The sequence below is a fragment of the Mirounga leonina genome, unplaced genomic scaffold, assembly GCF_011800145.1.
Source record: "Mirounga leonina isolate KUSES-001 unplaced genomic scaffold, KU_Mleo_1.0 Mir_180, whole genome shotgun sequence".
Lineage (NCBI taxonomy): Eukaryota > Metazoa > Chordata > Mammalia > Carnivora > Phocidae > Mirounga > Mirounga leonina.
In genome coordinates this window covers 1,037,397-1,047,729 of record NW_023270469.1, presented here as the reverse complement: position 1 = coordinate 1,047,729, position 10,333 = coordinate 1,037,397, and the positions used below count along the sequence as shown (strand labels likewise).

Sequence of the window (10,333 nt, the reverse complement as noted above, 5' to 3'; positions counted from 1 at the left end):
CGCCCTGCTCCCCCTGCCCCCCCCTCCCCCTACCCCCAGCCCTGCTCTTCCCCCCCTTCCCCAGCCCTGCTCTCCCAGCCCTGCTCCCCTGGCCCTCTTCTCTGGGCCCTGCTCCCCCCGCCCTGCCAGGGGACAGGGAGGCCAACACACCTCCTCAGACGAGCCCGGTGGCACAGGACGCACGCTCACATGGGCACCCACCCGCTCCACGTACACAGGCACACACACGCGTCCACACACACACACACACACGTGCTGTGCAGCTTGTGGCCCAGCAGGACACAGCCCCGTTTCTGGCCACAGGCACCAGGCTCTGCGAGACGTGGGCCACCATCCGCCTCCCAGACGTCCCAAGGGGAGCAGCACGAAGGGCCCACCTGGGGGGCCGCCCAGGCCAGCTGCCCCTTACCATCATGGCAACGAGGGCACAGACGTAGCTCTGATCCATGATGAGATGACCCAGACTGTGCAGTGCAGACGGCTCTCGAGGCTCAGCCAGCCCAGGGTGCACTGAGCGGGGAGGGGACAGAGGTCACCGGGGAACCGGACCCTAGCTGGGGAAGCTCCAGCATCAACAGGGAGGCTCTCACCCACACCAAACTCAGGCAGCGGGGAGGAAGGAGCACTAGGAGCAGAAGATGCCGGCAAAGGGCCCGGCTCCCATCTGACGCTGCTCCCAGGCCGGTCCTGGTCCCATTCACCAGCTTGGTTTCCAAGACCGTGAAGGGACAGGTTGGACAAGATGGCCCCGACCCCCCTCCAGCTCTGTGCCCGGCAAGTCCCCAGGGCGCCAATGACTCCACCTCCGGCTTCATGCAAAATGGAGATTAAGCCTTAGGGGAAAGGGAGAAGTGCCCAGGGAAATACCCCGCCTTCCCCCTGGGGCTGCTGTGGACGCACAGCGCCCCCCCCCCCCCCCCCCCCCCCCCGCCCGGGAAGACAGCCGGCAGCCGGGGGCCCCGGGCCAGCCCGAGAGCTAGCAGTCCAGTCCTCTAGGAACTGGAAGGTAGGTGGGGAGGGGGTGGGAGAGCTGGAGCCTCCAGCAAGGTCTCAGGTGGGCGGCCTGACCCCATGTCCGGGCCCTGGGTGGGCCCCAGGACGCACAGCTAGAGAGGCCCGCAGAGCAAGGGCACCCTGGCCACCAGGGGGCAGCACCAGTGCCCCTGCAGAAGGCGGTGTCCCCGGGCAGCCGGGGACATAGGGCACTCACCGGGGCGCTGCTGGACGGGGCTGTGGCCAGTCAGGTCATGCACGGTGCAGCTGTCCGTCTCCCAGTCAGACCCCGTGGTTGTGGACAGCATGCACTGCGGAGACGAGCCGAGACCCCGTGAGCCAAGCCCTCGGGCGGGCAGGCTCCAGCGCCACAGCTCAGCCCCCGCTCCTCACCTGGGCAGCCCCCTCCTCCTTGGTGGCTGCAGCCCTGGCCTGGCCCTGGGGCCACTGGTCCACCTGGGTCAGCTCCACCTCCTGCTCCTCGTCGCTCCCGGCCGCCGCCTTCCTCTGCAGAGACCAGGGCGGAGCTCAGCGCCCACCCCCAGCGAGGTGCGCAGGGGTGGGAGGCCATCAGAGGCCACTGGCCCGGGCCTCACCTGGTCCAAGGGCTGGTGTGTGCGGAGCTTGAGGAGTGAGGTCACGGTGTAGTAGAGAAGCAGCAGGACTCCGGGGCTCACGTAGACGGGCCAGTCGTGGCTCGTATCGAGGACCAGCACGTTGGGGCGGGAGCAGTTGCTCTGGGCCACCAAGGCCTTGAGACCGAACACCCTGCCCGGAGAAGGCGAGCCACTGACCGCTGGTCGAGGATGAGCCGGGGACCAGGCAGCCAGGGCCCGGCGAGGGGGAGGGACACGGCCTCTGCAGGTGAGCCTCACCTGGCCCAGATGCCGGACGGCGGGAGCATGGCCTGAGCGAAGGGGGTCTGGTAGCAGTAGATGCAGATGAGGTGGCCGGCGCTGAAGCAGCCCACCATGACGCAGAGTGTGCTGAAGCCCAGGGGGCTGATGGGAAAGTGGCACGCCCACCACGTGCAGGTGGCCAGGAAGATCAGGAAGTAGACGCTGGAGAAGGCGGAGGGGTGGGCGATGCCTGCAGGACGGGGCAGAGGCAGCGGGGTCACGCCTGGCCGGGCCACAAGACCACGGTGGCAGTCGGGGCTGGGGTCCCTGCTCCTTGCCCAGTGGGTACCTGCCAGTGCGAGCAGCACGATGGCCAGGGTCCGCCCCGCGGCCACCAGCAGCCAGTGCGCTGTGATCTGGAACCGGGTGGCCAGCCGCGACCTCCGCGTGGGGGCCAGCACAGGGGCTCCCTGAGGCCCCGCTGGGGAGCCGGAGCCCACTTCCCTGTCATCATCGTCCTGCCAAGGTCATAAGGAGGGGCAGAGGTCAGGGGCATGGCATTCGGGCCACTCGGGGAGGGAGGGGACGGGCTGCTGGCCGAGCGTGGACCCAGAGGTCTGCCCAGCAGGCCTTCCCGGAGACTGCCTGGCTCAACTGTGAGACACGCTGCCACCAGGCCTGGTACGCGTGACAGCCGACCCCTGCAGGCCGGCCTCAGACCGTTCCAGAACCCTCTAAGTGCCTCTTTTTTATCTCCTTCTCTAGACTGGGGGCCCCCAAAGGCCGGGCAGCCCCCACAGATTCCGGCACGCATCCTCGAAACCCCTGGCTCCTGAGAGGCCCCGCGTGGGGATTTTTAGGAAAAAGGTAGCGGTGTGCACACGGTGTCCCCGCAGGCCAGTTTGGTGAGCACCGTCTGGCCCCTGCCCCTCGGTCCCAGGGCCGAAGCAGCGCTTTCCTCTTACGTAGAGGAAGAGGGGTGCACAGGAGACCCCGAGTCCACCCAGAGTGACCCTGCCTCCTTTCTGCACCTGGACAGCAAGGGGCGGGGCCTGCAGGCCTCACAGCGGTCAGGGCCTCCCTCCCTGGCCCTCCTTCAAGGTTTCCCAGAATGAAGCTGTTTCCTCGGCGCCCAGCCCCCTTCCCCCACCACGTTCCACCTGCGAAATGGGCGCATTCCCTGAGGGTGGCACTCAGCGTCCAGGCTAAGCACACAGGAGCCAGGCGACCTGCTCCCATCCCAGCTCCCGCCTCCCAGCTGAGCAGCCTCCTGCAAGTCACCTGACCTCTCCGTTTCCCCTCTGTCCTGCCCTCCCAGAGCCTGGGGGTGGGGAGGCCACAGGGAGGAGCCCTTGAGCAGAGCCCAGAGGGAGGGGAAGGGGCAGGAGCCAGGCCTGAGCTCACCCCCGCCCACCGCTGGCCGCGGCCCTGGGAACGCGTCGGAGCGCCTATGGAAAGTCCGCGTCTGCGGGAAGAGCGGAGGCAGCTGCCGGGGCGGGCAGACAGGTGCTCGGCCGCCTGCAGCATCCAGCTGGCCAGTCCCGGCTCCAGCCCCGGCTCAGCAGGCCCTGGGGCCGCCACAGGGGCCTTGGCGGGAGCCTCCTCTCTCCTTCCCTCCCCGTCCCCCCTGCGGCCCGCCGGACCCCTGAGAGCATGCATGTCCCTGCGTGTGACGTGAGTCAGGATGCGTGTGCACACCGTCCCGTGGATGGCGTCGTGTGTACGTGCACATAGGCCTGGGCTTGGAAACTCGCACCCGTGAGGGGCCCCCCACCTTGCTCCAAGGGCGTCTACACCAGCCGCCCCGGGTCAGCGCAGACTCTCAGCCACTGAGGACACGGAGACGGGGTGACCCATCCCAGTCGCGGGGCAGACCCGGTTCCAGACAGCCCTGGACTGTGAGAGGGACGGGCCGGGAGAGGTGCTGCCCCCCCCCGCCCCGCCCCGTCCTACCCTGGGTTTCAGGATCGAGTCCAGCCCCTGCACGGCAGAGCTGTTCCAGGAGGCCTGGCTCTGCTAACAAGGAATCCAGAGGCAGCCCTGGCCCCCCCAGGGGCCCACACGTCCGCCCGGGGGACAGCGCCCCGAGGGCCGGCAGCAGGGTGGTCCCAAGCCCCCCAAGGGCCTGGAACCGCAACCTGAGCTCTAGGCTCCCATCTCCGCTCTGAAAGCGGGGTGCCAGCCTTGTCCGGTGGGCTGGGGACAGGGACAGGGGGACAGCAGGCGGGGTCAGGGGCAGCCTGAGTTGCCCCCAGCCTGGAGGGGGCTCCCCGACAGCCAGCAGGTCACTCCCTGCAGGGCTGATTCCCTACTGCCCTGTGGCCTGGGAGGTTTCTGAAGGCACAGACATGACCTGGAGCCCCCACAAGTCCCCCCGAGATGGAGCCCTGCTAGGACCAGGTCTGAAAGGCACAGGCAGTATTGCTCGGGGCGCCCCGCATCCCAGGGAGGGGCACACAACCTCCCCCACCTCTGATGCCTCATCTCTTCACAACGAGCACATACTGACTCTTAAAACCTAAAAGTCCACATTTGTGTAAAAGAGGAAGTGAAATCGTTCTCAGATGGGCAGAGCTTGGGAACACCCCTCCTCCAGCATACGGGCACCCTGCCTTCCTACAGCCCTCACCAGCTCCTGGGCGCGCTGGCTCGGCTGGGCGTCCCGGGCGAGGCGCCCACACAGGCCGAGGCACACAGAAGAGACCACCAGGACACCGAGGTCGGGGGCCACCAGCCGGATGGCATTGGGGATGTCCTTCAGGTCCAGCCTGTGAAGGGCAGGGAGAGCCCACTGGTGGGTTGGGGAGGGCAGGCGCCAGGCAGGGAAGGCAGAGGATGGGGGGACCCCAGGGGAGGCAGGGAGCATGCTTACCTCGTGATCCCCACGTGCCGGGAGAGGATCTCCCAGGGGCTGCCTGCGGAGAGAGGCGCAGGGGACGGGGTCAGGCAGCGAGCACCAAGCACCCCTACTCCTTGCCGCCAGGAGGCCCGTGGGAGCCCCGCGGTCGCAGAACGTGGCTGGTGTCAGGGATGCTCGCAGAAGGCTGCCTTTACTCGTAGGGAAACGAAGGCCCAGCCGGGGAGAGCCAAGTGGATTGAAGGCCCGTACGCTCTGTCTGGCACAAGGGGGACTCCCGGCCCCGACCCGTGGGGGCCGGAACGGGGAGGCCCATGTCAGACGCACCAGGGCCAGGGCACCCACGAGGCGCCTGGCTTCTCCCCGTGGCCCAGTTTCTAAACTGCGGGATGAGCAGCATCAACACGGAACAGAAGCAGGAGCCCGGGCGGGGCGGGGGAGCGATGCCAGGCAGGACCTAGGCTGTGTGGGGGCTGGGCGCCCAGGGCCCCCACATCTGGACCTGGCGGGCCGATGTCGATCCTGTCCGGAGCTGGGAGGGTGGGTGCCCGCTGCAGACCGTGTCCGCAGGATGAAGGGCACCGGGCGGTGGGCCAGGCAGGGCACGGAAGGCCACTGGTACCCCAGTCTCTCCGCGCCACAGGGAGATGCTGCTAGATTCCGGGGTGTGCAATGAGCCCCGGACCGCCCGGCCCTGCCCCGGGAGTAGCTGACGCTGGCACTAACCGGGGCCATGTGAAAGGGGCTGGGCACTCAGGGCCCATAGGAGGCACAGCCTGGGTGGGGCAGGCGGCCTTCCCAGGGCTGCTGTCCCCGCTCCGTGTCCCCAGGCTCCCGGCTAGCTCAGGAACGCCACTAGCTCTCCCAGACCGTGGAAACTCACAGCTGGGCCCCAGAAGCTGGTCCAGGCGGGGCACGGTGCGCAGGCATATCTGGAAGGCCAGGTGGGCTGCCAGGAAGAGGAGGCTGAAAACCAGCAGGGCCTGGAGGAGGCGACCAGTGTGGCCTGCGGGTAGAGCGGGCAGGGGTGAGGGTGGCATGGCCCTTGTTTCAACATCCCTGGGGACCTAAATCCCAGCAGTCCCACCTGTGGGGGAGAAACCGAGTTGAGGGGCTGGGCCTGGGGGACCCCAAGCACAGGCAGGGGTGGTCTCAGACAAGGGCCCTGTGTGCCTTGCAGCTGGTGGGATGTGGGGCTCAGCACCAGACAGGGAGGCCGTGGCTGCAGGGAGAGGTCTGCGCACACAGCCTGCACTCGGGGAAGACCCACGGAGCCCTGGCGCCACCCCTGCTCTGCGTGGTGGGCAGCTCGGGCTCCGTGCAAGGAGCTGAGATTCTGACTCCCACACTCTGAGCTCTGAACCCCAGCTTCCTCCTCAAGCGCCTTCCAGCAGGAGCCCCAGATCCTCGCTGTGCTGCTGGCTCACTCGCCAGGGCTCGGGGACAGAGGTGTCGCACTTGCTCCAGCCCGAGGCTGGCAGGCTCAGGGTCCCGGCTCCGTGTGTGCCCCTCGCCCAGGGGTGCCCAGCAGGTGAGACCCCTGGAGTGCTGGCCCTCCTTCACCCCCTGCCCCACCTGACTTTGCAGAAAGAAGCGGGGCTCACAGAAGGCAAGGGACTCCCAGGGGCAGCCCAGTCACGCCTCGGACGTCCTCACCGACACTCATTTCTAGGTCCCTCCCAGCCTCCGACCCTCGGGGCAGGGGTGAGTGAAGGGGAGAGCAGGGTGGGGCCGGTGGAACACTGGGAAGGACAGACGGAAAACGGACGGAACGTCTGGCCCTCGGGCCTGGCTGGGCCAACTCTGCTCGCAGCCACAGGCCAAGAGCAGGGAGGGGCGGGCCTCCCAGGAGGGGGAGCGGGCTACCTGCAGGGAGCGGGCAGGGCTCCAGGAGGCTCCCCGGCCAGGCCGACCGCCCCTACCTGCTCAGCTGTGCAGCCCGCTCCTGCAGACCTGGGAAGCGCCACCGGGAGGGAGCACAGCGGGCGCGGACGCACCCCTGCTCCGGAGGACGGACACCCGGGGTCGGCCTCGCAGACTACCGGGGCCGAGGCCTCAAGTGCCAGCCTGCCGGGCCCCTCAGCAGATGCCCCACTGGCTTCTATCGACACCACGTGACGGAGTGTCAGACGTCACCACTTCTCCCCCTGCCCTCCCCTCCTCGTCACCAGCTCCCGTCTCGGGTGCCCAGCCGGTGTCCTGGACCACGAGCCACGCCAGGCTGAAGGCGCCAGAGCACTGGCCGCGTGGCTTCAGCTCCCTGCCAGGCGGGGGCTGGGCGAGCGCAACGCGGGCGAGGGGGCGGGGGGTCGGAATCTGTGCCCGAGCAGCAGGGGCAGGCGGCCAGCCGGACCCGGCCTGCTGACCCCACTGCGACACTGGGTGCCGTCCCACACTGCCCACCTGAGCTTCGGTGCGGTCTCGGGGAGGCTGGCTGGCCCCCTGGAGAGCCGCTCGGGAGCAGCGGACAGCAGGGAGGGAGGCCAGAGGGCAGGGGGGTGGGGGTCAGGCAGGTGAGGGGCTCCTGCATCCGCCCAGGAGGGACAGGCTCTCACTACACTGCTGGAAACGTCCCTGTGGAGTGGGAGGTCTGATGGGGGTGCCGGCTGCCCGCTCCCCACTTGTGGGCGCCGTGGGGGGAGGTGCACAGAAACCACTCCTCCAGCAGGAGCAGGGATGGGGCTCAGGCTCTCAGGGGAGCAGGAAGTGGGGAGGGCAGGCTGTGGACCCCAGGAGCAGAGGAAGTGGGGCATCCTCCCAGGGTGCGTCAGTACGGAGGATCTGACCCAGAGCAGGAATCCTGGGTTGGAACCCCCCAAAACCGCCCTACAGTGCCCTCCTCGGGGACCCCTGTTCCCAGCCACAGCTCACGGACCGCCATCCTTCCTACGCTGCCCCCTCTGCCTCCGCCCACCCGGCGAACGCCACCCCCACAGGCCTTGCTCTGGCCAGCCGTCTGCAGACCTCACCCCGATAGGAGCCTGGCTCCTGGGGGCGCATGGGGGCCTCAGCGGGAAGTGCTCTGAGACACTGGGGAAGGGGGGCCCACAGTCGTAGCAAGCCGGCTCGGGGGGGCGGGGAGACCCACACCCCACCCTCCAACACACACCAGGGCCCTCACAGGGCCCACCTGCTGGTAGAGCAGAGCAGACGGCCCCCTGCCGGGCCCCCAGGGAGCCCCGCAGCAAGCAGCCCCTGGGGGGCCAGGAAGCCTGGGTGGGGTTCTAAGGCAGGGACGGGGTCTTGAGGCCCTAAGTGTTAAGGGGACGGCCGGCACTGACCCCTGCTTGCAGCTTCTGCTGCAGCCCTGCCCCCACCGAGCGCTCGCTCCGGGCACAGGGGCAGAGGACAGAGCTGGAGTCACCCCGAGGTGACCAAAGCCTCCTTGGGCACAGGCAGCTGCATTCCCAGCGGACGCCCCCATGGGCCGGGGCCAGGGGTCAGCACCCATCAGACCTCCCACCAGATGCCAGCGCTGAGGCCCGGCCTCCACACATCCTACACTCGAGGCCAGGCTCCCGGGCACGGGCAGGCCTCTCATTTTCCCCTCTCCCACCCGGAAAAACCAGGCAGCCTCCCTGTTCCTAAAGGGCCTCCGAGGGTGGACAGACAGAGGTCAGGCAGGGAAGTCTTCCTAGGGCTCCCTAACTCCTCCCCACCCGGCCCCTCCTGCTGTGGCTAGGGCCCACCTCCCCCGCTGCCCATGGGGGGCTGGGAACGAAGCGCACAGAGGGAGGGGAAGGGAGGGGGTAGGCCTGCCGCCTGAGCTGGGAATCCTGGAAAGCTGCGGCGAGCTGGCCTGGGTGAGGGGCTGCCCTGGGGCCCAGCAGCTCTCAGCCCTGCCCCTGTGCTGCCCCCCCCAGAGCCTTCACGGCCCTGTGCTCCCAGATTCCACCTGCAAGATCAGCACCCCAGCGAGGAGGGAGCCTGATGGGGGCCAGAGCCAGAGGGACGAGGGTCACCGCGGGGCCCTGACCGTGGACATGGCCGGGGGGCCAGAGCCAGAGGGACGAGGGGACACTCGACTGGCCGTTGCCGGCCTGGACGGTGGAGGGAGGGGCCGTGGGTGCCTGGAGAAGCCCGGAAGGACGAGGAAACGGATGCTCCCTGGAGCCTCCAGAAGGAAGTAGCCCTGTGATGCTGTGAGCCTGGCCCAGGAGGTCTTCTGACCTCCAGCCGAGCGCAGGAGGGGATGCTGCAGGAGTGACGGGAGGCCCCGACGCCCCCAAGGTCCCGAAGCAGCCGACTCCTCCTGAAGGCAGTGTCTACGGGCCTGTCTCCCTCAGCGGGGCCTCAGCTGTCCTGACCAACCTCGTCCTCGGCCCTGCTGGGCTTTCTCATTCACCTCTGCCAGGCACTGCGGACAGCCAGCTTCTCTCAGGGACCCCTGTTTAAGCCTGGGTACCTCTCTTCCCCCTCCAACATCGAGGGGGCCTTCCCACCTATGGAGGGCAGAGCAACCTTTGGGGACAAGCATTACCCTCCCCAAAAAGCTGAGGGGAAATGGACCCTGAAGCACATAGCGAGCAGGTGGCAGGAGCCCAAGGTGGAGGGTCCTTTCAGCAAGTCTGGACCCCACCCGACCCCGTATCACCTGGCCGCAGGTCTGCACCTGTTCACAGGGGGCATGCCTGCACCACGGGGCACAGAGCAGGGCACAGCCCTGTCCCCTCCTGCCCAGGGCTCCTGAGACGGCCTCCCTGCTCCCAGCCCCTCTTGGATGGCTCCATGCCGCGGGCCCACATTCAGACCCTCCTGGGGGTGTAGCCCCCCACGGGCTTCCCCACATCTGTTCGTCTGGCCACACAGGAGACTCAGACAGCACCCACCCACCAGGAGCTCAGGACCCAGATGGACACGTGGCGTGCCCAGCGACCCGAACAACAAGGTGCTTGCAGATAAACTGAAACCCCACGGAGCTCAAGCAAACACGGAAGGAGCCTGACTTTAGGGTGTGGGGGTCGGGGGGTGGCGATGTGGCGGCCGAAATAGGGGGTTGGCCGAAGCCTCGCCAGGCAGAGGGGTGGGGAACGGGAGAGGGAGCCCGCAGGGAGACGGGCCGCCCCACGGTGCCCGGGAAGCGCCAGGGCCAAGGGGGAGCCATCCGATGACCCCCACTACCTTCAGCACGCCCCTATAACACGCAGTCAGAAACAAGACGCTGAAAGTAGCCCAGGGTCAGCAAGGGAAACATGAAACTTGGGGCCCCTCGCCCTTCACCCCGGCCGCTAAACTGCCCCCGGCTTCTGCGGAGGGCACACACGCCCCGCGTGCGGGGCCGGCCCCAGCACGTGGACAAAGAGCTCCAAGGTCCCGAGTGCCCCCTCCCGGCAGGAGCCAGCGCCCAAGCCCTTACCTGGGATGCCGTGCCGACGGGGCCCCGGGAACCAGGGCAGCAGCAGCAGGAACAGCAGGTAGACCAGAGAGAGGGCGTTGAAGCGGGACAGGCAGGCTGCAGGCGAGGAGAGGGCAGTTAGCATGGCCACACGGGGGCGGGCGGGGGCGCCTTGTGCCCCGGACATCACCCCCAATCACCCCAACATCGCCCCAGCATCACCCCCGGACATCAGCCCCGGACATCACGCCCCCAGCATCTCCCCCCGATCGCCCCCAACACTGCCCCCAGCATCACCCCCGGACATCA

At 68.3% G+C, this 10,333-nt stretch overlaps 1 protein-coding gene across 2 annotated transcripts in view; it reads right to left on the bottom strand.

The window, feature by feature from the left end:
• Positions 1-10,333, bottom strand: part of PIEZO1 (piezo type mechanosensitive ion channel component 1) — a 55,097-nt gene that overhangs the window by 17,860 nt on the left and 26,904 nt on the right. For both annotated transcript variants that reach the window (XM_035024610.1, XM_035024611.1), the window contains exons 2-11: positions 10,046-10,141; positions 5,573-5,695; positions 4,705-4,747; positions 4,462-4,600; positions 2,182-2,350; positions 1,869-2,082; positions 1,590-1,761; positions 1,387-1,500; positions 1,211-1,304; positions 410-510 (exon numbers count right to left, since the gene is read on the bottom strand). In XM_035024610.1, coding sequence (XP_034880501.1) covers positions 410-510; positions 1,211-1,304; positions 1,387-1,500; positions 1,590-1,761; positions 1,869-2,082; positions 2,182-2,350; positions 4,462-4,600; positions 4,705-4,747; positions 5,573-5,695; positions 10,046-10,141 — 1,265 coding nt within the window. The remainder of the gene's footprint in view (positions 1-409; positions 511-1,210; positions 1,305-1,386; positions 1,501-1,589; positions 1,762-1,868; positions 2,083-2,181; positions 2,351-4,461; positions 4,601-4,704; positions 4,748-5,572; positions 5,696-10,045; positions 10,142-10,333) is intronic.